A 27,974-nucleotide genomic window follows, 5' to 3' on the forward strand; every position below is an offset into this window, starting at 1 on the left:
ATAGGTTGAGGCAAAGCATGTCCAACATACTTGAATTTACTTACTAAGTGTTGATTAAAGGTTAGACTTAATAAATAAATACACACTCATTTAAACTTTGAAACGGAGTTTTCTAAAGTAAAAATGTGATGCTACTTTATTTTAACTCACCAAATAAGCAATAAAAATAATATTTTCAAGAACTCAATAAAATGGACTCTCAAACTAAACTTCTCAAAAATGATAATTGGCAGAGATTTTCTGAAAATAACTTGGCAAAGTATTTAAAAAAATATTTTCACATACAAAAATTTATTATAAGAAATATATAAAATATAAGATCAATATTGTGTGCAAAAAAGTTAGTACAATATTGCTTATAATAACAAAAATGGAACAACAAAAATCAAACAATTAGAGGATGGTTAAATTGTGATAGATTTATATAGTGGTATATTAATAACTAATAAAAGTATGGAATCCAATGTCAGAAAAGGGTTAACTTGGTTTAAATCTATACATTCCAAAGAAAAGATTGACACTGACTTTCTGGGAAATGATCCTTCATGTCTTACACCATCTGGACTGATTAGAGTGTCTTTGTTGACCTGGAGCCGCAGATGGTTAATGCTAACATGGGATTTAGGTAGATGAATTGGGCCTTGTGTTACCAGTTTGACTCTAACGAACTCTGGGATCTCAATACCTAAGTAAGTTACAAGGCACTCTGTGACTCCATGGCTGAATCCCATTAGAAACTCTGCACCTGAAGCTTGTTTGATTTTTCTTGGTTGGCAATATTGTGTTTATAGTGTTTCACATTGCTGGGAATATTAAGTGTTGGCGATACAACTCCACTGGGTAGGGTCAATTGGATGCTTGCACCTGCTCTCTCCCAGACTCTAGCCTCTGCATTCTCTTCTTTTTATGAGTTTAATCTGCATCCTTTTGCTTTAATAAAATATAACCATGAGGAAAATTACATTTAAAACAGCTTAAATGAAATGCTTCTCTTATAATGTTCATGGAGAAAAACCACAAACTGTTTGTACATAAGAACTCAACTTTATTTTTAAACAATCCCTCTTAAAAGTTTTCAAAGTATTATCCAATATGATAACTGGCCATCTTTAAGCAGTGGGATAATATGTCATTTATTTTTCTCTGACTCATTATCCTAATTAATACTTTCACATTTTTTTCATTAAAAACTGTAAACAACAACAGCAAAAACAGAACATGCAGATACACACCAAATAAAGGAAAATGTTTTTATTTTTTATAAGATCAAGAATAATATCAGTGGTTAAGCATCTCTGGATTTAGTTCCTGGTACCAAAAAAAAAAAAAAAAAAAAATCATTGAAAAGTGTAAGTAGATTTTTAGCTTGGTTTGGATTTGGAATTCTGTTTTAATAGTAAAAGATGTATAAAATATTTTAAATGTATAAAGCATAGGACATACATGAAACACATTAGTTATTGGTTTTGTGAAAATGGAAGGGAGGAGTAGCAATAAAAGAATAAATACGTGAATAAATAAAATACAAAAATAAACTGTTCTAATAATGTCATAAGATGCCTTCCTCCAATCATTAGCATTTATACTCCACACAGGATTTAAGAGAAAAAAAATATAACTTTAAGATTGTGTGTTTTGGTTTCATCATTTATTTTTGAAAGTTAATATCTACTTTTTAAAAAATTATGTCTGTAAACTACACATAATGTATCAAAATCCAATGCCCTTTTCCACTTACAGCTTTAAAGTTTCAAGACCAATTTCTGCCTCCTTGACATTTTCTTTCTCCTCTCTCCATTGACAGTGATGCACAACAAGGGATCAGCTCATGCAGCTCAGCAAAATGTGGAGGTACTTCTACAGTATAATCAAAAATGCCATGCATTAGTTTATCTATAGATTTATCAGAAAAATTTAGTTCTACCAGCACTAAATTTGCATAAAACGATCATTCCAATTGAGACTAACTTATCCACCTATGGAAATCATTTAAAATATCAAGGGTTAATTTGGTCTATATGGACTGAATAGAGACAGTAATAAAGTAAGAATCCTTTCATTTTAACAAAATCAGTTGCCTTGTTATTGTTGTAGTTTTAATGTCCTTTTTTACTTTTTTCTTAGATATAATTAACTTTCAGATGGCCTCTCCTTAAGATTATTGAACCAGGTGTGGTGGCCCACACATTTAATCCCAGTAGCTTGGGAGGCTGAGGCAAGAGGATTGCAAGTTCAAAAGCCAGCCTCAGCAACTTAGCAAGGTCCTAAGCAACTTGGGGAGAACCTGTCTCTAAATTAAATACAAAAATGTGCTGGGGATGTAGCTAAGTGGTTAGGCACTCCTGGGTTCAATCCATAGTACCAAAAAAAAAAAAAAAGAGCAAAAAAGTAATGATACTATCTTGCAAGTAACACAAAGCTCTTTCTGACATTTGTTTGTCAATCACAAATTTAGTTACTAACTTAGTGTTAGAACCAATGATCACTAGAACACCGTGAATACTTTAAATTTCATCAGAACTGAAGACAAATTATATTTGTGTCCCAGAATTTACAACTCTCTTCTTTTCTTTACTAGTAGCATCTTTTTTTTCTCACAACTCACTAGAAAATGTTCACGTAAGAAATAGTCACAAAATAAAGATGCTGTAAAGAGCTACTAAGAGAAACGGGGATTTTGAATTTCATTCAGTCCATTGCATGATTTTCATTTGTTCCACTTTATTTGGACTCTGGGTCTTTAAGCTGATCTTTACAGTCATTCCAAAAACATATTTGACTAATGTAAACTAAAAGTCCAAATCAGTGAATACTGAGCTACAGGGTTTGGTAGGAATTTGTGTTATATACAAATTAGGAAAGTAACTAATCATGTTTGACATTAAAATAATACAAAACAAAAGTTTAAAAATTAAAGCAATAAACTATTTGGAAACATAATACAACTTTAGGGTAAGCTTTAAATGTATCTAGAATAATTTATGCCAGGTAAGAAGTCAAGAATGTTAATTTTATTCCTCTTTTTTTTCCCCTTAGACAGTACGGTCTGGATAATTTTGCTTATCTGTGGAATATACCAGTTTTGAGATTGTCTTAGATACTGCCTTCATTACCACAAGCTATTTTACTCTTATTTACTCTATGGAAACACACACACACACACATACACACACACACACACATTCTAGGGAGATATATATATATATATATATATATATATATATATATATATATATACAAACAAACAAAGACATAGATATGTCTTTGTTTGTTTGTACATTTAGCTTTAATAAATTTCTTACAAGTATAATACTTTCTAAATAAATCAGGAAAAAAAATAGTTTTCATTGCTTTAGCTGCTCCTTGTTGACTACAGAGTAATGTCCACACCTTTTCAGCCTGACATTTAAGGTCCCGCACCAGAGGTTCGGAACAAAACCTTCCTTCCTTCAATTTTCTTTTTTCATCTTTGCAACTCATTTTTATTGTTTCTTTATAAACTTCCTCTCACATGGAGGAATATATTGTTATAATCATTAGCTTATCTCTTTTTTAAACTCTATGCTAACAGCAATGGAGCCAAGAGGAAGAAAAACATAAGCTACAATAGAAAGGCACTTAGAACCTGTTAAAATACTGATATCCTGGAATGTGCAACAATAAGCCAACAACAACGAAAAGTATACTGGCCCTTCCAAGCCTGGTCTATCACCAAATCACATGCTGAGCTAATGTCACCTTCCAGTGCCCTATTCCTCTGCTCCTGGGCTTGAGTCAAACCATATATCCCCCAAGCTAAGGACTGAAGGCCTAGGGCCCTAACAGGGATGAGGGGGGTGCTTGGGTCCAGGGTGGACCCAAAGAAAGAAGACCAGCTCCTTTCTACCTTGCTCACAGCCCCATCAAGGGGCAGAGCCAGCGTGGCCTGGCCCCATCAGGACTGGGGTTCTAAGACCAGCAGCAGGGACTGCCAGGTCAGGGTGACCCTTCTAGGACAGAAGGGCAGTCCAGGAAAGAGTGGGATCAGAACTGCTCAGAGGAACCACAGGGCTATGGAGGACCCCACTGCCATCTGGTGGCTCTTTTGTTCTATGGGTGGGGAATTGGAGGGGGTTAGCTATTTTGCAGCCTACAGCTGCTGGCAGGAAGGGAACAAAAGGCCCAGGGTTGGTTGAGTGGGACATGCTGGGATAGCCTAACTTCTGGAGATTGGGCAGTGGGATCAATAACCTATATCCTTGGCATACTCTGGCTCCTGCATAGTAGTTAGACCCTAGGGGAGCTGGCTGAGTGGGAGTCTCTTAGGATCAGGCTCAACTGAGAAAAAGCCAGAGGCAACAACATCCCAAGTCCAGCTCCTTCCTCCAGCCAGCTCTTCCCAGGCAGAGGGGCTGGGCCTGCCCGTAGCCATGCTTGGCTGCCCAGTTTCCCACAGACCCAGGCCTCAGTCAATGGCCAGAGAGCTCCCTCCACTTCCCCCCCTGCATGCTGTCTTGGTGCCTTAAGACCAGAAGCTGCCTCTTGCCTCAGTACCAGTGCCCTGTAGGCCTCTCCGTGAGGCCAGTCCCAGCTGGGATGACCAAGATGGAGCCTGGCCTGGCCCTGCCTGTTGGGCCTGGATTAAGTCCTAGCACCAGGGCTGTCCATCTGACACCTTCCCTCCCTGGCTCCATGTTTCCCATACGCTCAGGATGCCTGAGTCAGATCCTTCCAGGGTATAGGGGCAAGTGAGTGGTCAGCTGGCCCTTCACCTGGGAATGTTGCTGGCCCTCTGGCAGTGCAGTCTGATTCAGGCTGAATGAGGGATGACGGCAGCTGACCAAGCAGGCCTCCCTTCTCTAGCGAGCAGGAAGGCACCTTGTCATAGGGATGGGTGGGGAACAGCATGGCTTCTTCCTGTGGCTTAGCCAGGGTCTGCATCTTATCTTCTCTCCCTCCAGGGGGTAGGCCAGAGGGAAAGGGGTCTAGGGTGAGCCTGCATGGGTGCTATGGCCCGGTGGGGGCTCCTCACAGCACATCACATAAAGTTGGGGGTGGTCTGGACCAACAGGAGGGCAGATACTACTTTGCCTGCTCCCAGTGTTGGGACACGGGAAGCAGTCGCTGCTGGCCTCTGTGGCTGATAAGTTGGCAAGTGAGGGAAGACAACCTGCTCAAGTTGGCCCTGGGATGAAGGAGGCACCAGGGTGGGAAACCAAGGACTAAGGGTCCGGTGGAGGATGGGCAGAGGGCTCAGAAGCTGTGGGGCAGGGGCCTGAGGGTGAGCAAGGCCTCAGCACCCAAGAGCATGGTCAGGACCAAGTCCTCACTTGGGACCTGGGAAGGCAACAATGACCTTCTAGCACCATCCTTGCTGCCCAAGGACTGCATCTGGGACTGCAGCTTCCCAGGGAGCACAGACCACCAGGCCCCAGGGCAGTAGGACATTATTGCTATTTTGCAGAAGAGTTTCTGTTCCTCAGGGTGGGGCCAAGAGCTGCTGGCTGAGCTGTCATAGCTGGTAGGTAGGTAAGCAGGCTCAGTTCACTACAGCTGGTTTGAGTAGCACAGAGCCTGGTGGGATGACCACCCAGCCAGGAGTTAGTGCCTCTGGGCTGCTGGCTGCTGAGTTGACGCCTGTGGACAGGTCCAGCACAGTGCCTGGAAGCAGGGGGAGTCCATCGGGGCTTGGCCGGGAGCGGCTGCTCTCCGTCCTTTCGAGGGGAGTCTTGCAGCCCTCTGTGCCCAGGGCCCTCCTGGGCACTGACCCACGCCCTTTCTCCCCCTCTGCCTTGCCGCCAGCGGAGCCAGTGAGGAGGGAGACCACAGGCAGACCCAGTCCACCAGCCCCAAAGGGAGAGGGCAGCAGTGGGTTCTTGGCCAGATTGAGGGGCAGAACAGGACCTGGCAGCCCAGGGCCGATACCCCCACCACCCCCGCCACCCCCGCCATTGCCTCAGGCCAGGGCACTGAGGTCGAGGGGGCCAGGGGCCAGGGGCAGGGGCAGGCCAGGCAGGCTGGGGCCTCCGAAGAGGGCAGCAGGGTTGGGAATGATGACCTGAGCCCCACTAACATAGGGGCTGCTGTCAGGGGTGGGCAGTGGTGGTTTAGGGGGTGAGCGTAGCTGCAGGAGCTCCTGCTGCTCGTGAGACACGAAGTGGCCATGGGCTTTGATGTGCTTGCGCAGAGAGCTGGGGTCTGTGTAGCGCTTGTGGCAGCCAGGCATCTTGCAGTAGTAGGGTTTGTCCACGTAGTGGGTGCGAGTGTGCTTGAAGCGGTCACTCGAGTTGGAGTAGCGCTTGTTGCAGCCCTCATAGGGACAGACATAGGGCTTCTCACCTGTGTGGGACCGGTTGTGGATCTTTAGGTTCTCCAGGCGGGAAAAGCTCTTATTGCAGGTGGGGCAGCGGTGCGGCTTCTCGTTGGTGTGCGTGCAGATGTGGATGAGCATCTTGTACCTGGCGTTGAAGCCACGGCCATGGCAGGCACAGCCCTCCCAGTGGCAGCAGTACCCTGCATCCTTCTCAGGCTTGATGTGATAGTCATTGACATGGTCCACCAGGTCTTGCAGGAGCTCGAAGAGCTGGTTACACTTGGCCCAGCGACACACCAGCTGCTTGGGCAGGGGCAGCTCTGGCGAGAGGCACTTGTCCTTGGAGGGTGTGAGGAAGGAGGAAGCAGGCAGATGCAGGGCCCCCCCAGAGCCCAGGGGTAGGAAGAACTGGAAGGAGCTGGGGACACTGTCCAAATATCGCAGTGGCTGGAAATCCTGTGCTTGTGACCTTATTTGGAAATGGGATCTTCACAAATGTAATCAAGTTAAAATGAGGTCCTGCTGGATTAGGGTAGCCTAAATTCAGTACCGGGGCAGTGGGCACTGGAGGCAGGTCCCCATTGCCCTGGCGTTCCGGGGAGAGTGAGCTGCTGCCATTGGGGGAGTCCAGTCCAGACGGTGGTGACAAGCTGAGGTCCACCAGAGGGGCTGCAGAAAAGCGTCCATCCACCTTCTCAGGAAACTTGGGGTTCAGCAGGAAGCCTGAGGGTGGGGAGCCTGGGGAGCCAGGTGTGGGGCTATCATCCACCAGGCCCAGCTCCCTGTGCAGAGTGCGGTGCCGGACCACACCCAGCACCCTCTCCCGCTTCTCTCTCGCCGCTAGGAGCTTGGTGATGCTCAGCTTCAGGTCTAGCGGCTCGTCCAAGGAGTGCATGGTGATGGGGTGCTGGCGTTGCAGGCAGAAGGGGGCACCCAGCTGATCTTTAGGCAGGAACCTCGGCGGCGGGGGCGGTCGTGCTCGCAGCTGCGGGCTCCGGCGGTCGCGGGCGGTGGGGGGCGAGCGAGGCAGAGGCCGGGGCGGGCGGGGGCCGGCGCGAGGCTCACGGGGCGCGGGCTCCCCTGGCACGGCCACCCGGCGCCCGGCCGCTCCGCCACATCTGCAGCTCGGGCAGGGAAGGTGGCCGCGGCGGCCCGGCAGTGCGGGGATGTCTTAGAGAGGTAGGGAGGAAGGAGGAGGGAGGCGGCGGGAGGAGGGACCGGCGGCCGCGGAGGAGGGCGAGGAGGAGGGGCGCGGGGGGCGGCCTCCCTCCCTCGCGCGCCGGTTCGCCAGCTCCCGCCCTCGCTGCAAACCCCTCTCGCCGCCGCGGCCCCAGGCCCGGGGCGCCAGCTGCCTCCTTCCTTCAATTTTCGTACATCTTTTCAGACAATCAAAAATCCTCCCTCATTCTCCTCTCCCTTCTGCCCGTATTCAGATCTGGATCATCCTTCAGCAGAATATTGTAATAGAACTATAATTTGGATCTGGGATGTCGCCTAATGGCACATGCATTAAAGGCTTGATCTGCAACTTGGCACTATTGGGAGGTGGTACAAACTTTAAGAAGTGGGATCTAGTGTGAGATTTTCTGGCCTTTGGGGACTTGCCCTTGAAGGACCTTGAAGGACACTGTGGGACATTGTTCTTCCCCTTTCTCTTTCACTTTCTGACCATTAGATGAATAGCTTCCCCCTACACCTGCCCCTCACTGGGGATTAAACCCAGGGACACTTTTACCACTGAACAGCATTCCCAGTCCTATATTATTATTTTAACTTTGCTATGTTGCTTTGGGCCCTGCTAAATTGCTGAGACTAGCCTGGAACTTGCAATCCTCTTGCCTTAGCCTCCCACATTGCTGGGATTACAGGCAAGCACCACCATGCCTAGAGATGTAAGCAGCTTTTCTTTGCCATGTGTACCCCACCATGAAGTGCAGCCTCACCACAGGTACAAAAGCAATTGAGCCAACCTTTACTCTGTATAAAGTTATTATCTCAGGTATTTAAATAACGACTGAGAACTAACATTACTGGCAATCAAAGTATGAGCTAACAGGATGAATGGCAGGAATAAAACAAAAATAAACAGACTTAGAGGTCATTTCTAGGTTTCTTTCCTGGAAAGTCCAAAGGTATAGAAACAAACTATGAAGGGAGAGAAGAAGGAAAACCAAAAAGTGAAAAATGATAATACTGTCATTTTGAACTATTTGAATGCTTCAATTTTGCATATATTGTAATCTATGGTAAGAGCATTTGTATCTTCTTTTTTAAAAATATTCTTTATATGCTTCAGTGGTTTTCTTAGTGATAGGTAACTATTAGGCACACAATAAATATTTGGTGAATAAATGAGCAATGCCAATTTTTCACTGACTTATCATTTTATTGATATCTCTTTTATTTAAAAATGTCTATAAATCTTGACACTTATAGTATAACCTAACTCAATTAGCAAAAGTTGAGAAGACTAACAATATCAAATATTAGAGAGGAGAAGGATCAACTGCAATGCATACATGACAGAAAGTGTAAATCAAAATGACCACTTTGGAAAAGAGTATGGTCAATTGCAATGATGAGTTTTTGGTGTGCATTATATGGTATGTTTTAGATCTTAAATATATGTTACACCTAGTCTTATGTAGCAATTATTATTTTTAATGATTATAAAGCAAAAATGTTCAAAAAATTTGTAGGCTGATTCTAAAGTGTGTTTCAGCATGGGATTCAGATTTTTGCTTTTTATCCTATTATACAGCCTACAAATAACTTTTTAAGGAGAAAAAAACACTGAGTTATACATAGACATAATTTGTAGGTCTTACCCTAGAGAAATGGCAATGTTAATAACAACTAATAGCATCATATGACAGTAGGACATTTAAGATTATAATGACTTTGCTGGATTCATTTCTTGTTTTTACTTCATTAGCTTTTTTTCCTCATCAAAGTACTCTGAACAATGAACTTAGTTTGTCCAGCATATGGGAAGAATTAGACAAAAAATCTTTTATTTCACATTGTCATGCCCAAAACAATCTTTTTGTTTAGCCAGAATACTGGCTTTGTCCTCAAATTTACCAGGGACAAGCAGAGGGGGTGGTTTGTGATAAATATCAATTCAAGTGTTTTTGTTTAGTTTTTCTATGTAATTTTGCAGCATTTTTCTAGAACTTTATGTGGTCTGATTGTGACACAAAACATTTGCTCTTTGACTCAGTATGATCAGCCGAAACTATTGACCTAGATATTGAGCCCATTATTTCTCATCTCCTTTTAAGAGGTTTTGTCACTAAGCTATAAGGTCCATCTAATTCACCTTCCTGGAGTGTCCTAGCCCATGAGCCATTATACCTGCCAAGCTTTCTTTGTATATCCATCTGTCTCCCTTAGGAAATCACTCAACAATAACATTTCACTATCATATAACATGAAAAGCAAAGCTCTTTTTAACAATGTAACACTTTTAGTGGCAATGATCGTCACATCCATGAATTTTAAATATCCATTTTTCTCTTTATAAATGTAAGTTTTGTGTCCTCACATTCTTTGGGCGATATCTGAAGATTTTTCTGTTCCTAAAATCAGTGAATAGCTGAGAAAAACATTTTCCAACAATACAAATCTGCCACAGTTACTTAGGAATTAAAAGAAATTCAGAGAAATTTCTACTTTATTAACATATCAAAAAAATTTTTTATTCACTGTAGGAAAGAAATCAATACAAGAATTGCAAAGAAATCTAGCAAGTAGGAGTTTACCTAGAAATGTAAATATTCTAAATGTCTTGTAGAGTCCTGTTTCTTATAATTTCAATGCCGTGGTCCCATCATCATCTCTCGCTTTGTCTCATTCAAATGACAGAAGTAAAGTGAAGATATTAATTCTACAAGTTAACAAATGAAAAGTCAATAAATGTTTCCTGAATAATATAGTAGGATAAAAAAAAATCTGAATCCTATGCTGTAACACGCTTAAGAATCAGAATTTTCTTTAAGAAATCCTGCCATGAAGACTCCTATCTCTAGCATCTCTGCAACCAATAAACATTTAGCCTCCAAAAATAGAAAACGCATCACCACCAAGGGAGGCCTATTCCATCATTAGCCAGCTCTACTGGTTAGAAAATTATGTTAGAATTCAATTTACTACTTTGTAGCTTTCCTACATTTGCTCTGTGTCTGTCTATTAGAACAACAAGCCCATCCTTAGATTTACTTAAGGATTTTGAATGCCTATTTAAAATATCCCCTTAGGGGATGGGGTTACAGTTCAGTGGTAAAGCATTTGCTTAACATGTGCTAGGCCCTGAATATGATCCCCAGCACTGCAAAAAATTAAAATATCCCCTTTTACTTTTTTACTTCACTAAAACATTTCCCAGAAGACAATTTTCAGTCTTTTTTCTCCAAAGAGGTTTCCAAGTTTTCCTACAGCATAGCATTTTGTCAGTGTAACACTAAAAATATGGTACTTAGAAGCAGATGTAATATTTTGGATGTTAGCCATTTTATATACCATAGACTTTAAATTTCTATTACTGCAACCAAACACAATTCTAATGCTTGTATAATTCAAGGATTGTTCATTTAGCAAATATTTACCACTGGGCATGGTGTGGTATGCCGGTAATCTCAGAAACTCAGGAGGCTGAGGTAAGAGGATCACAAGTTTGAGGCCAGCCTCAGCAACTTGGTGAAGCCCAAAGCAACAAGACTCCATCTCAAAATTAAAAATTAAAAGGGCTGTGGTGTAGCTCTATAGTTATAAAACCTCTGGGTTCAATGCACAGTATAAAAAAATAATTCACCAAGTACCTACTAAATGCTAAGTTTTAGGTAGGCCTTGGGAATTTAAAATCAAAGAAGGCTTCCTTCCTTCCGTCCTATAGCTGTATTACCCTATTAAGTCATGAGGGTTTATAATTAGTTAAAACTCCATCTCTTCTGCATTTGTATTTCTTCAAGCTGATCACTACTATCTATTGCTATGCAGAGAAATTTACCTCCCAAACTGTGAAGTTCACTGACTTTAATCACAATGTTCCTTTTTTAATGGGAAATTTTTATTCTCCTTTTCCAAACTATATAGTCTGCTTGTTATCCCTTTCAACTTGTATGAGGATGAGAAAAAAAAAGTTGTATTTTTTTTTCTTGAATGACCTTTGCAAATAAGACATTTGGGACAGACACCTCTCTGCTCTCCTTAAGTCATGGTGGGCACAATGGGTATTACCAGATCAGAACACATCACTGCTGTCACTTACCCAACATTGTATCAATTGCTTCACAAATCATATCAAGGGATTCACCAATTATACCAAGAGCTTTACTCAGGATACACTGTGAGCATGTTTTTCTGATTTACCATGTTAAAGATTCCATTATGAATGAATATAATGGAATATATAATTTATGTCTTGTTCTCAGTAAACTCATATTGTGATGTCAAGTTCTCCAAAGTTCTTCTAAATATAAATGTTTTATTACTTCACTCTATAATTTTTCTAGGTAATGAGATTATGTTTTCAGGTCTATTGTTTCCAAGTTCCCTCTTTTTATCTTCTGGAAATTAAGCAATTGACTCACAGTTTTCTGTCACTTTTCATCCCCCATCCTTCCCCTTTCTCCCAATTAGCACGAAAATAATGATTCTTCCTATCAAACTAGGCACTTACTAATGCTAAAAATGAAGACAGGCTCACAGAGAGAACAGAAATGGCTGAAAGGAGATGCTTCTGCATGGTGCACACCTGAGGTTTTCAGATTCCTTTCAGTTCCCTTATGATTCTTTAAATGAAAGAATACTTTCTACTACTTAATGGTAGTCCAATGACTGAAGCAGACATGATTGAAATGCCTCTGGTTGCAAATAAGGAATACATCACATGGTGGTGCATGCCTGTAATCCCAGAAGTTTGGGAGTCTGAGGCAGGGAGATCACAAGTTCAAAGTCAGCCTCTGCAACTTAATGAAGCCCTAAACAACCTAGCAAGACTCTGTCTCAAAATAAAAATAAAAAGGGCTGGGAATGTGACTCAGTGGGTAAATACACCTGGATTGAAAGGAAGGAAGGAAGGAAGGAAGGAAAGAAGGAAGGAAGGAAGGAAGGAAGGAAGGAAGGAAGGAAGGAAGGAAGGAAGGGAGGGAGGAAGGAAGGAAGGAAGGAAGGAAGGGGAACGGAAGGGAAGGGAAGGGAAGGGAAGGGAAGGAAGGAAGGAAGGAAGGTAAGAAAGGAAGGAAGGAAGAAAAGAAAGAAAGAAAGAAAGATTTTCTACATACTTTTAATGTGTGCATGAATCTCACCTGAGGATCCTGTTTAAACTGCAGATCCTAGATCAGTGGGTATGTGGTAAGCCAAAGAATCTGCCTTTCCGATGATCTTCTAGGTTGATGCCCAGATTTTCACCCACAGACTACACAATGGGGCAGTTATGGGATATTGGCAGCCTCTCAAAGCTGGAAAACATGAGGATCCAGTATTTATTTATTTATTTTTATACTGGGAATTAAACCCAGAGGTGCTTAACCACTGAACCACATCCCAAGCCCTTATTTATATTTTATTTAGAGACAGGGTCTAGCTAAATTGCTACGATGGCCTGGAACCTGCAATCCTCCTTCTTCAGCCTCCTGAGCTGCTAGATTAGAAGCAGAACCCAGTTTTCTTCCACAGCCTACACAAAGGAACGCAGTCCTACCTGTATCTTGATTTTAACTCAGTGAGACTCATTTCATACTTCTACAGAGCTGTAAAATTGTTTTAATCCAATATATGTGGTAATTTGTTATAGAAGCAATAGAAAACTAATAGATTCTCCATACTAGTGTTTTCCTGAATAAAGAGCTAACTCAAATTGTCTACATAATATCATGGGTTTCTCTTTTTAAAAATTATATAATGTTTGAGTGAAACTTTTGTCCTCTGAATTGATACTTCATTTTCAATCTTCAAAACTATAAGGAAACTCATTTTATGTAAGAGTCAGTGGTGTATGTGTATGACAATATAGTATACTTTATTGCACTAACTGAGCATCTGGAATTTGTTTAAAAAGTACTCAAAATTGATGGCTTTCATTTTTATTTTAGAGTAAGATTTACTACTTAAACTAATTAAGTAGAGTCCAATTTTTAAGTGTGAAATTTTGTTGGTTTTTTTAGGTGTTCAAAATGTGTCACCATTTGTGTTTAAAAAAACTAATTGAAAACCTATGGAATTATTTTTTTTGTTAAAATTTTTATCCTTGTGGTATTTAAAGAAAGTTCTGCCACATTTACCACCAAATAAGTTTAAATGTCAGCATAATAACTTTTTAATAAACTCTAAATTAGTTATAATCTTGGTTGGAAGAAATCAGTACAAATATTGCAAAGGAAAAACATCAGGAATTGGGCCCCATACATGCACAATCTTTAAACTCCCAGAGAAGGGGGAAGGGATGTCAATAAAAGTATTCTGAAATTTTATGTTTCTAAATAATGGAAGTTTCATCATGCACCAAAATGAAAATTACCTAAAAATAAGTGCACATAATTTGATGGCAAAATATCTGCATCTCAAGTATGAAGTTGCTAAAGAATATAAAAATATGTTTACATAAAGATAAATATAAAGACTTATAAATGAGCTTAATCTATTCAGATATAGTGGCCTCTTCTTTATACAACATTCAACAATCTCTGTTCTAGAAAGTTGACCCCAGGAAGCAAAAGGACTAATTTTCAATGTAAAATGTTCAACAATAAAGAATATCACACTGTCTGTTTTCATCTCCCAGTGGGAGAGGAGATCAGAAAAAAATGTGAGATCAGAATGAGAAGAGCCTCAGTGGATGCCTAAATGGAAAGAAAATCAGAGAAGGGTTCCTGTATCACAATAAAGCAATAGTTAAAGCAGCATGGAACTTTCATCATCAGAGGTTTGAAGTTGCAAACAACAGAAACCCACAGCGACTTTTCGAAAATAGGTATTATTTGAGAACTTACAATGTTGTTCACAATTTTTTGCATTGGAGAGAGGAGGAAATGAGGGCAACAAAGCAAGGCCAAGTTCCAGAACCAGTTCATAAAAGTCACCACTGCTTCTGTCACTAAACATTGGAGACAGGTCTGCCATAGCTTTTGGCACTGAACATCGAAAGCCATAGTAATACTGCTATAGTAATACTGTAGTAAAGCCATAGTAACACTGCTAGAAACAGTATTACTGCCACTTCTGCTGACACTATTCATCTCCAAAATGGATTTTCTCCAAATCTTACTCCTTTGAATCAGTAACTTCTTATTCAAAGTCAGAAGAGGATATCATTCCAACCAGACTGGCAGTCATCAAAAATACAAATAATAATTAATGTTGACAAGGATAGGGGTGGGAATGAACTCTTAAACATAGTTGGTCAGAATACAAATTAGAACAGCCACTATGGAAATAAGTATGGAGTTTCCTCAAAAAACTAAAAATAAAATTACCATGTGATCCAGCTATACCACTCCAGACATTTACACAAAAGAATCAAAGTCAGTATACTTTACAGATACATGCATACCTATGTTTATAGTAGTACAATTCAGAATAACCATGATATGAAATTAGTCTAGGTATCTGTGAAGAAATGAATGTATAAATAAAATATGATGTATATATACATAATGGTATTTAATTCAACTGTAAAGAAGAATGAAATCCTGTCATTTACAAGAAAATGGATGGAGATGAAGACCATCGTGCTAGGCAAAATGTCAGATTCAAAAGTATTGTATATTTTCTCTCATATGAGAAATTTAAAGGAAGAGGTGAAGGAGGACATCATGAATGTAAAAGGGAAACTTACTGTAGAGAAAGGGGAGGCATAAGGGAGAGTAAAAGGTGGTAGTAGGAAATTAATCTGATCAAACTATGTTATAAGCATTATGAATATGCCACAATGAAATGCAATATTCTGAATAATTAATATAAACATTAAAAAACTTAGAAGAGGTTGTGTATTTGTCTAGGTTGTAGAATAAAGGTTATGTGCTCACATCATATATAAAAAGTACTCTGGGGATACAAATATCAAGTATGAGAATATCTATTATATAAGACAGACTCTATCTCTCACCTAAACTATAGTTATCCCCTTGTTATCCACAGGGATTGCTTCCAGGACACCTCTATACATAAATCCCACCTTCCTGCCCCCTGTGGAGCCCAAAATTTGTAAATGCTCAAGACCCTTATATAACATGGCATAATATTTGCATATAACCTATGCACATCCTCCTGGAAATTTAAATCATCTTTAGATTATTCATAGCACATAATTCAATGAAAATGCTATCAAAGAAGCTGTTATTCTGTGTTGTATGGGAAATAATAACAAGAAAAAATGTCATTATATATTTGGCATAGATACAATTTTTCTTTTTCCGAATATTTTCTATGTGTAGTTGGTTGAATCCACAGATGTGAAAGGCCTACTGTAAGATATGGAGGGCCTACTGTAATTACGTGTGGAATCCTAGAAATATAAAGGGACTTAAGGTGTTGGTCAACCCTAGCCTCTCAGAAAAGGTATTATCCATTACAAGCAATCTGAATTAAATGAAAGGAAGCATGGAATTCGGTGAGTGTTGGTTTCCTTCAAATTAGCTACAAATTTTTGGAGTAAGAGAGGATGAAAAGATTCCTTCTACTTTTCCACTTACTCATTCTTTTTTTTAAAAGAGAGAGAGACAGAAAATTTTTTAATATTTATTTTTTAGTTATCAGCAGACACAACATCTTTGTTTGTATGTGGTGCAGGATCGAACCTGGGCCACACACATGCCAGGCAAGTATGCTACCGCTTGAGCCACATCCCCAGCCCATACTTACTCATTCTTATACTCACTACCTGAAGTACAAGAACATCAGTTGGTACTTTTAGATTATACCTATGTGTCAACCCCTGCGATGATTCTGAGTACAAGATTAAGTATAATAACAATTATGGATTTACTGAATATTAGTACAATTTTTTATTTTTAAGAGCACAAATAAAAATTTTACTATCTATCTTTATGGTAAAAATAACAAAAAAGGGCTGGGGCTGGGGCTCAGAGGTAGAGCACTTGCCTAGCATGTGTGAGGCACTGGGTTCAATCCTCAGCACCACATAAAAATAAACAAATAAAATAAAGGCATTGTGTCCATCTACAACTCAAAAAAACTTTTTTCAAATACCAAAAAAATATAAATTAATTATAACTGTATTTTTAGCATACAATTTTGGTGCATTGTCTTCTCCATTTAATGGTTAATGAAAATATTGAAAAACACTGTAAATTGCTTATAAAATTATTTTATTCCATCTTCATAAACAACTTTATGAGGAAAATGGAACAGACTTGTTGCAGTTAGAGACTTGCTGAGGATTACACAAACATGGCAGAACTAAGGCCTCACCCAATTATATCTTAATTTCAAGTTCCAACTCCTAATTCCAAAGTTCAGCACTGATTAAAACATGCTGTAGGAGAAGCCCAGCAAAGTGTATCTTTCCCATTTTGTTTGACTCATTATTCTCTCCTAAGTATTAAAATTAATTATATCAAAACTTTAGAAGGAAAAAGTCTGAAATTGCAACTGGAAGTACTTACATAATTGTAAACCCCTGTGAGCTATTTGAGACCTTGGAAAATATTTTTCTAGAACCCCTATCTAAATAATTTGACTTCAAATAAATTATAGAGGGCTGGGGATGTGGTTTAGTTGTAAAGCACTCCTGGGTTCAGTCTTCAGCATCAAATTAATTAATTAATTAATTGCAGATCTAATAGGTCCCTGTAAAATTAGCAAGGTATTGATGAAGATTATAATAATGGGTAGAAAAGAAGTATTTGTGTGTTTATTATCTAGTCATGTGAAGTCTCACAGTGTCCAGATGTCACCTCTTCCTGTTCTGAGCTAGGAACCATCCTCTTATGTTCTCAACTGTGCTAACTTCATTATCTCCTACTGTGAGACTGTTATTATCCAATGTCATGGCTCATCAGAACCTGTTTGTGTTGAAACAATGCACATCTTCTTACCTATGCAGCTCCCTAATACTATTTGCTGAATGCTGGTTACATCATTACTGATGATTTCGAATTATCCCTCATACCGCCCATAGATATTTTCATCCAGCTGCTGATTTTCTTGTCAAAGAATAACGATGATTAACAAATATTGTCTTATACAGAGGAGGAAGGAAACCTGGACAATACTTCATTTATGGGCCACATTAAATTTATCATTCAGAATCTTACAAAATATATGCAGAACAACACATTGTATAGTAACGTTGACTGCATGGTGCCCTCCTCATAGCACCTCACCAAGAAAGACAGGGAAGGGACCCATGGGTGAAAGGAGAAGAATGTTCATATTTAAACAGGAATATGAATCCTATATCCCTCATGGCTTAAGACCTACCCAAGAGAGCATATTCTGGGAGCACTAACATTGCATAAAGATCTCAGAATCCCTGAAGACTGCACAATGCATAGTTATAAGCCTGAAAAGGAGTGGGGTTGGCCACCCTGGGTGCCATTGGTGGGGATGGGGAAGTACGGGGAAGGAAGCCTGCAAACCCACCCTACTACTAGTTGTTTACTTTTGTACTTTTTGTGCCTTGTTGCTGCCTCATCTATGTCATTATACCTGACTTAAACTCTAAAGAGATTTATATGTGTGAGGAGTCCTGAAAGTCACAAATTCTCTGTAAATACATCTACTCTGGTCTTGGTGAATTTGAGGACATTATGTGACAATTTTTCCTAGTTCTTTTGACCCTCAGTTTAAATATCTGTTCCTCTGGTTGAATTACATCTAAAATTTAGCAACTGGTTAATATCTTGCAATGGTCAATGTTTTGACAAATGCCTGTATGATGCTGCCTCAAAAGCAAATTACCAGTTAAACAAAGTATTGGATAAAATACAAAAATAAAGAAACACAATCTTCTAAGTATTTGCTGAGTAATCTTGCCTGTGGCTGGACAAATATATATGCTAGCTGATATCTGTTTCCATCTATCCTCCTAAATATAAATGGGCAGTTTGACCTTACAGTTCTGTACTGCTATTAACTGTGATCAAAGCATCCTATGACAAATTTTAAAGGGATCCTCAGGAAAAATAATGTCTGCTAGAGACTAGTAAGATCAAATTATGGGGAGGAGGAAAGGAAACATTTCTTTTAAGTATAAAGTTAGAAATGTCAAAAGGTTTTTATGTTTGTTATCACTACAGTGAATGCAACACGTTTAGCAGAATATAGTGAATTGTGTTACTTTTGATAATTTCATGTTGTTCCTTTTCAGTTGAACAACACAGTTAATGTTTTATCAGAAATTTACAGTGAATCTTTTATCAGATATTTATAGTTATTCTTTTTCAATATGTGATTTAATTTCTTTCTTGGTAAATAACATAGTTTTATCTAGTCAAGTATCATCTCTAATTTAATGATAAAATAACAAGAAAAATAAAACCAGAAGCTTTTACCAAAAATTTGGATAGCAAACTTTTAAATTCTATTAAGGGAAGCGTGGATGAGTGGTCAAGTGTAGCTCAAACTGTCAGATACCTTCTGTAGTTAATTAAATGCTTATTTATATGGCATCTGCAGATACCTAAGGCACATGAAGAAAGAATCAGGAGTACTCCCAACAGAATTTTCTTTAACTTTTGATACAGGCCAAGTTCTTTATCCCTGAGAAATAGTTTGAATAGAGAAGTGTCCTAAATTCTTCCACAGTGCACTTCCTAGCAGCTCCAAGTAATACATCTTGTCCTCATACATGAGAAAGTGTTTAGTAAAACCAGATGGCCAACTGTTTTTATGTCCCGAGGCACTAAAAACTGGGAAGAATAGATTTAAGGTCAAAAAAGTTACATATTCTAAGTACATGAACAGACTCTTGAAAAACTCTGGTTCGCCCATAATTAGATTATTTCATTTATTCTCCACCCAACCTGTACTAAGGCACAGTTTGCTATCTGAAAAATATTATTCTAATACACATTGAGCTCAAATCACCTCTATCCCTAACTTTGTGAAAGTCTATAAAAGATCTATTTTGTCATTTGAAGCACTAAGAAACCATTGGGGAAATAAATGTAAATTTTCAACCTGCTGTTATAATCAACTCAACTTTATTATTGGATATCTTCAATGTCATCCCTGAATACTCAATTCACAGATGTCCAAAAATAAGTGGGTCTTCTAGGCTAGTCCTTTCCAAAAACAAATCACCTAGAGATCTTGTCACTAAGAAGAGTGCAGCTTCAGGATCTGCATTTCTAATAAGTTCCCAGATGATGTCCATGCTACTAGACTAAGGGCAATTTTTGAATAATAAGTTCCCAGGGCTAGATGATATTCAAAATTCTACTGTTGGCACTGACTCCAGCTTCTCCCACAATTTTCTTACAACCTTCTTATTCCCTTCTCCATGACCGATCTTTTATAACCCCTACCCCAACTCCTCTTCTATTTTATATTGATGTGTCTGTCCATGGAGTGTGTAGCTTTGTCTATATCTCCAGTCTCTATGTTTCTTATTTTGAATGAAGCCTTCCACTTCTAGTTTCTGCTCTCTGGAATTCCTGCTTCATTTGTTGTCACTTCCAGAGCTCTTCATAAATGAACCAACATTTGGGTAATAAGAATATAAAGAAAGGGTGAAAGCAGACACCAAAATACCAAAGGAAGTGCAGTATAAGATAGCAATGGTGTCTTCGCGAACCTGAAATCTATTTAATAGAGATCCTAAGTTAAGATTAAATTGCTATTAAGAACACCAGATCTCATGTATGGGTCGAGAAATCAACCAGTACTTGCGAATTCAAAAAGAAAGCAATTAATCACAGAAATTAATTCTTAGTAAGGAAACTTAGTTAAGAAATATAAACTCTAAAAGTTGTATGGGAATAGATCTTGGGTTTATAAAAATAGATAAATTAGCTAAATATCATACAAACTTATAAATACAGTTTGTTAATCACTAGAACTTTTCAAAACATAAAGTTCAGAGTCGATAAACAGATTTATAGAAAGTTAATAAGAGGGAATCTTCATCTTATTAAAGTATGTCAAGAATCAATGAAGAAGGCAATGTGCAGTGTAGGGAGCTGGTTAGGATGACAACAGTCATGGAAAAATAAGTTAGATGCCAGATACATTTTAGTTGGAGAATCAGTGGGGCTTAGAACCTGCCTGGCTACAAGAAAAGGAAGAAGTGAAGGATGGATTTTGAATTTTAACCTTGGATGCCTAAAAGATATTATTAGAAAAGCAATAGGGACTGCAAAGCAGGAGAGAGGGTTCAGCAGACATATTGATGGCGTTATCCTCAAGTGAATGTACCCACTAGGTACCTCAATTAATCCCTTAGCCTAGAAGCTGCATTCTTCCCTTTCGTTTTTCATTTATAGAAGTCATGTCGGTATTCTCTGTTATCTCTAATGTATCTATAAATCCAGAGGGGGAGGGAATCTCAATGAGAATTTTTCCTTTCCTTTTGTAAATAAATCAAATGTCTAGCTTATGTTCTCAACTTCAGGGCATCCTTTATGGATGTTCAAAACACTGACATTATCCACAGTACTTTTTATGAATTAAGAGGCCATCAATAGGACAATTATCAATTTAATTTATATTTTATACTATGTGACCTTAATATCAATCTGTGCCCAAATTCAATTGTATTTTAAAAAACTATCTTCATTAAAAATTGTAAATGAAAGACAAAAATTGGTTTGATGTACACATTTAAGAATGAATTCTGCTACTCTATTCTCCCAGACTCAATTTATATGAGCTAAATTCCTGTTTTATTTTAAACTTGAAACAAATGAGTTTTGTTATTACCTGAACTATAAGGGTGTAAGGAACTGGGCAGACAGTATTACCCCAACTATTGAAATTTTCTTGGAGATGCTGCCTTAAATTGGTCCTTTTGTTCATTCACTTGCCCTACACTTCAGGCTCTTATCAGTGTCTTAAGCAAAGACAACTCAGACTTTGAACCCTCTGGTTTCCCTTGTGCTGGTATAACATTTTCTCCTGTGTTATACCAATATACAACTGCCATATTCAAGGATGCCTTGACTCTTGTTTTTTGTCCTAGTTTCTAACATCATTTCAAACTAAACCTTTTGTACTCAAGGATGTTTCTGGGCTTTTCACCAGCAGGAAATTTGATGATCTTTACACACAACCTAAATCATAATATTAAAGTAGTGAGGGAAACATGTGGAATACGGCAATTTTATAGATGACAAAATTGAGCACAGATAGATCTATTAATGAAGCAGGGCCGTAAGGCAAATTTGTGGCAGTTTTAAGCCTTGGAACCAAATGTTATATCTTCTACTTCAATGTTTTGTTTACCACAAAAGTTTATTTATTCCTTACCTATGATCCTAGGGCTAAGACCAAATTTAACAGTAATATTATGGTAATTATTTGTACATACATCATTCTATATTCCACCATCTTACTAAGCTTCATTACAAGGTATAGCTAATTCATTTTCACTTCTAAAACAGAGATCTTCCTGGAGTGAAATATAATAGCTACTAAAGCTATTCACTGGGAACAAATTCAAGCAACAGATAAGTAGCAATATCCATTTGAAAGGATATAGAGAATCTAAATGATGTTGAGTAGCTATCAAAATTTATAAAATGGATACAGCTCAGATATATTGTTACCTTAGTAATGCTCCTGGAGAACTACTACCATCAAGGAGAAGTTTCATGGGGTTTTATAAGAAATTAAAACTTTAACACTTCCCAGGAGCGCAGAACTAATTAGTTTGTGTAGTCATGATTCAGTACTATTTCAAAAGGATAATTCTGCATCCCAAATTGCTAAAGGGGTGGTCTAACAAGCTGGAAGCTCATTTTGTCTTTGGGTTTCAATTTCTTTTGAAGATAAGTTAAACGAATATCAACAATGACACAAGCATGTCCAACCCTGAGAAGCACAGTGGGTTAAAAATCACAGGAGAATTCCAGAGTCTCAAATCACAGGTTATTCCAGCAACAGCCCACATGAATTTCACCCTTCCCCACCAAAAATCAAAACATTAATTTAAGTGCTTTAAAACTAACATGGCTTTGTGTAAAGCATTTATTGGATGCTTGTCATGGAAATAAATCAAGAGATGGTAAGAAAAAATGTCTTACACAGAAGAACTAGGATTTATGGTTCAGGTCAATATATCCTTCCTCTACCTTTTCTATTTTCCACAAGTCTCAGAGGAGAATAAGCTCAAATAATGAAACAGGAAGAATAAAAGTTGGAACATCTGACTTCCCAAGCCCCCAAGAGAAATTTATCCATAAAAAGGAAAGATAAAACTGAGTCCTGCTTGGTTTCTCATGTACACAGGAAGGCTGACTTTTTACTTTGAACTTTTTATGTGTGCATTTTAAAATAAAGTACATAGGGATATAAACAACAAAGTTTCGTATTAAATACCTTTAGAAAATTAACAAAATTAATTTAATCAGAAAGCTTATTAGTTTCCTGTTTTGTTGTTTTGAGACTGGATACAGACTTCTGAGTTAGTGAAAAGATAAGAATGTATTTTGCATTTTTGACTAACATTAGAAATTGCTGTTTCTCTCTTGAATGGTTTCTCCATTGTTAAGTAATTTTGGCATGGATAATATTTTTTCTTATAATATTTGCAATATTCATGGCAATGACAAAATGACTGCACATATATCAATCCCCCTTGCTAGACTTATAAAAATCTCAAGAGGAAAAGTAACCTAATTGATTAAACAATTACTGTGTTCCTCTACTGATGCTAAGAGTATTAAGTACAATTTTTACAGTAACTTTAGAAAGTATATATTATTGACCTCTGATACCAAAGAATCTACCATGACACAGCACTCTACAGCCACTAGCAATTGCAGGTGGTCAACCAAAAATGTCAATTAGAAAATGATTTTAACAATCTATGCTATGAAATCACCATGATGTTTTATTAAGATATCACAGAGGCACCTGGGCCCAGTGGAGCATGCCTGTAATCCCAGTAGCTCCAGAGGCTGAGGCAGGAGGATCTTAAGTTCAAAGCTAGCCTCAGCAAAAGCAAGGCACAAAGCAACTCAGTGAGACCTTGTCTCTAAATAAAATATAAAACAGGGCTGGGGATGTGGCTCAGTGGGTAAGTGCCCCTGGGTTCAATCCCCAGTACCAAAACAAACAAACAATCAAACAAAACAGAACATGTTTCAAGTTCTGGGACCAAGGAAATGTCAGATTTTTGGCCTCCTCTTCAGTCCAGGCGCTCAGAACCTCCTCTGCCCGCCTGCCTCTAGTCTCCCTCACCAGTCACTGTATACAAAAACCTTTCTATATCATAGGTTTTATTCCATCACCTACTTCTTTAAAAACATTCAGTGACTGTCCACTCTGTTCAAGAGAAAGCCCACACTTTCATAACCCTGAGCAGAATGGCACTGTTCCTCTTTGTAGTCATCCCGCCTCCATGTGCCTGTGCCAACTGTCCACTAACCAAATTCGAATGTTCTCAGTTCCACAAGCACACCACCTGCTTGCCTGTCTCGTTATCTTTGCTCATGGGGTTTTTCCTCTAGAATGTCGCCTCACCCTCTGCGCAATCCAACTCTGATTCACACGGCAGGGTCCAACCTGGAGGCTTCCTGCATAGCCCAAGTGTACTGACATTCTCTTAACGCACTCATTATTGATAATGCGGATTTCTCATTTGCTGGTCATTTTTCCATGTACATTTCTCCTACATTCTCATTTGTTTTATAATTTCCTTTAGAGCAGGATACATTGCCTAGACTAAAAAACATTTCCAGTATGCCTTAAAAACATAAAGAATTAAGTATCAGACAATGGATTATTTGACAACTCTCCCCAAACTCTCCTTGAAGAGCTGACACTTAAAACACTTGAGATAATTTTTTAATAATTATTCTAAAAATCTAAAAGCTCATGAATAAATCTTTAAGAAAGGGCTTTTACCTATAATTCATGGTGAGATTCAAAGATAACTGGTTATAGTGTGTTTATTAATCAATTAAGAGAATTAAGAAAATGGGAATAAATAAACTCACTTTTTTGTTTTGTTTTTTAAAAACCTACCTAAGTTTGTCCCAACATTAAAGACAAAAAGAGACAAGAATATAACTGGAGGCTCACACACCACATGTTTAAGTATTTTGACGTTATGAATCAAGCTCACAAACTATTAAATAATGTTCTAATATTCTGCCTTTTAAAAAATGCATCTTTGAAATGACCTGAAGCTCAAGTTTACCTTCTCTTCCCTCTCTTGCCTCCATTCTATATGACCAGTGGCCTCCAAAATTACCCAGGACATCTCAGCCTGCACATCTGAATGTATTCCCTGCATAGGGCCTCCCCTTGGCCACCCGTTGGGCCAAGTTATATCTCCTGGCCCCAGGGTCTGCCCCCAGAGAGACAAAGAAGAGACTTTAGAATTATACCAGAAACTATGTAACTTCTAGAAGAAAAGTTAGGGCTAATCCTCCAGGACATAGGCACAGGCAACAACTTTCCCAATAGGAACCCTAAAGCTCAGGAAATAATGCCAAGTGTTAATAAATCATATTAAAAAGCTGCACAGGAAAGGAAATAAAGTGAGAAGAGAGAGCCTACAGAATAGGAGAGAATCTTTGCTAACTATTTTTCTGATAGGGGATTAATATCCAGAATATGTAAAGAACTCAAAAAACTTGACACCAAAAAACCAAATAACTGAATTAATTAATGGGTGGATGAACTAAATAGACACTTCTCAAAAGAAGAAATACAAATGATAAAAAAATATGGCTATAAAAAGATGTTCGACATCTTACTAAAGTAATTAGGAAAATGCAAATCAAAACTGCATTGAGATTTCATCTCAATCCAAACAACAATAAGTGCTAGAGAGGATGTGGAGAAAAAGGAACACTTTTACATTGTTGGGATTGTAAATTAATACAACCACTAAGGAAATGAGCATGAAGGTTCTTCCAAAGACTAGGACTGGAACCACTATATGACCCAGCTATAATTTTGTCATATGATACTGATACATACATACTCATGTTTATGGTAGCATGAATCACAATAATCAAACTATAGAACCAATCTAGGTGTCCATCAATAGATGATGGATAAAGAAAATGTTTATATATATATATATATATATATATATATATATATATGAATATATATATATTCATATATATATATATATATGAATTTTATTTATTTCTAAGGAAGAAATAAACTAATTATGTTGTTTGCAGGAAAATGGGTGGGACTTAAGAACATTATGTTAAGTGAAATAAGCCAAACTCAGAATATCATGGGTAGTATGTTTTCTCTTATATGTAGAAGCTAAAGAGGAAAAAGGAAAATAAAGTGTGTGTTGGGGGGTACATCTCATGAAAAGTGAAGGAAGACCATAGAGTATAGGAAGGGGATGGAGAAGGAGAGAGTAACCACTGGGGAACAATATTGACCAAATTACATTGTAATATCATGGACATGTATGGGTGTGTAGCAATGAATCCCAACATTATAACTATAAAGCACCAATAAAAAATGTGGAAAAAATCTGACAACACAAAAAATCTGACAACTCAAAAAATCTGACAACTCAAAAAATCTGACAACTCAGACTTAGGTGACATTTTCAAGAAGCTCAGTTCAGATAGCTTCCCACCCCAAATGAGAAATCATGTGATGTCTTTCCCCTCTATTTATCCCTGCTATCCCACCCTCCTCCCAACATGTCCCTCTCCTCCAGTTCCCAAACACACCAAGCAGAGAGCTATCTCTCTTCACATAGAAAACCACAAAGATCAGGCTGAAGTTCTGCAAGCACAACATGTCTTTGGATTATTTCCATTTGGTTGTCTTCAATGGTAATGAATATTGACTCAGTGGTCCAGGAAACCCAAGTTCAGGCTGAGAGTCAGGAATTCCAGAACTCATTATTGAGCCCAGCAACATAGTGCTTAGAGTCTAAGCACTAACATCTTTGCTTTTCCTGATTTGCAAAGCAGGGATAATGATACCCAACTCAGGGCTGGAGTATGGGTTAATTAATGATTGTATGGTGCTAAGTTTAAGGAGGCTTCATGGCACAGGCAGGTAACATGCCTTGTAGGAGTGATACATATTAATAATATTGTATTAGACCCCAGCACAGCTATGTCAGTCACTCTGAGGAATGTGGTCTAAGCAGAACTCCTTTATTTCATTTTATGATTATATACTAGGTTTTAGGTTCCTGCTCTAAATTCATCTTTATAATAATACAGAAATTGTTTATTTATGTTCCTCCATTAGTTCTGTAAAGGAAGGGCAGGCTGTGAGTTATTTTGAATTCTGGGTGTGTCACAGTGTTGCTTTTACCAAGCTATTTATTGGACAGACTGGAAAGGAGAGGACTGCACCCATGCCTTGGGCCTAAGGGGAAGAGAGAAGCAAGAAGCTCCCTTGTGCCCGAGGAAAAGTCAGGACTTGGCCTGGCTGCCTGAGTGCTCAGCACACCCTCACCCCAACACAGGTGACAGCTTACTGTCTCTACATCACCAGACTTTGTAGACCTTGGTGCAGAATTGCCCAAACTGTACTTTACAAAACTGCCTTCAAACAAAAAATACTGACTTTCTGCTATATAAGATAGCTACAAGGAAAGTCTTTTTTTTTTCTTTTAATTCTATCAACTGGAGCAGTGAATGAAAAAAAAATTATACTATAGCAGAACAAGAAAACTTTAGGACTTGACTTTTAAGAGACCTCGAAGGATTAGTTAATCCCGACAGTTACAAAACTAGAAAAGAGAAGCAATTGTCCCCTACTTACTGTGTCAAATTCAAATTAATACATTAATGCAAGTTTGAGGCCAGCCTCAGCAATTTAGCGAGACCCTGTCTTGAAATAAAATGAAAAGAACTGGGGATGTAGCTTGGTAGTAAAGTGCCCCTGGGTTCAATGCCCAGTAGAAAATGAGGGAAGGAAGGAAGGAAGGGAGGGAGGGAAGGAAGAAAGAATGAAATCAAACCAAATTTTAAAAATTGAACTTGAGGGCTGGGGCTGGGGCTGGGGCTGGGGCTCAGTGGCAGAGCGCTTGACTAGCATGCGTGAGGCACTCACTGGGTTCGATCCTTGGCACCACATAAAAATAAACAAATAAAAAAAAGGCATCTGTCCATCTACAACTACAAAAAAAAAATAAAATAAACTGAACTGAACTCAAATGCCTGAGTGTTAAGAAGTTTTTGAGAAATAAAATAATTAAGGATATGAAGTTGAAAGCATAAGATATAGAGAAAGCCACTTATTCATTCACTCCATAAACATTTACAAGCACCTAGTACATGCCAGACATTGTGCTAGGAAGAGAGATATAGCAGGGAACAAAAGAGACAAGAATCCCTGCTTCGTGGAGTAGATGTCGTAGGAGAGGACACGGATAATAAACAAGCAAACAAGCCAGCAGGGGAACAGGATATAATGATATGTGCTGTGCAGGTAACTCATGTAGGTGGAGGTGATAGTGTCTGAGTGACCTTTCTGCAGAGGTGACATTTAGGCTAAGATGTGAAGGACCAGCAGGAATCCTTCCTCTGAGGACCCGGATAAGTGTATTCTA

At 38.7% G+C, this 27,974-nt stretch overlaps 1 protein-coding gene and 1 pseudogene across 2 annotated transcripts in view; one reads left to right on the forward strand and one right to left on the reverse strand.

Annotated features, from left to right (window-relative positions):
- Window positions 1–27,974, forward strand: part of LOC144366096 (heat shock factor protein 2-like) — a 224,716-nt gene that overhangs the window by 154,582 nt on the left and 42,160 nt on the right. Inside the window, exon 6 of the mRNA XM_078019455.1 lies at window positions 1,805–1,851. Coding sequence (XP_077875581.1) covers window positions 1,805–1,851 — 47 coding nt within the window. The remainder of the gene's footprint in view (window positions 1–1,804; window positions 1,852–27,974) is intronic.
- On the reverse strand, window positions 4,880–7,287 carry LOC144366095 (zinc finger protein GLIS2-like; annotated as a pseudogene). The gene is made up of 2 exons (XR_013424967.1): window positions 6,843–7,287; window positions 4,880–6,748 (listed from the first exon to the last, which is right to left on the reverse strand). The product of XR_013424967.1 is annotated as a zinc finger protein GLIS2-like (transcript).

Source organism: Ictidomys tridecemlineatus, chromosome 8, assembly GCF_052094955.1.
Source record: "Ictidomys tridecemlineatus isolate mIctTri1 chromosome 8, mIctTri1.hap1, whole genome shotgun sequence".
Lineage (NCBI taxonomy): Eukaryota > Metazoa > Chordata > Mammalia > Rodentia > Sciuridae > Ictidomys > Ictidomys tridecemlineatus.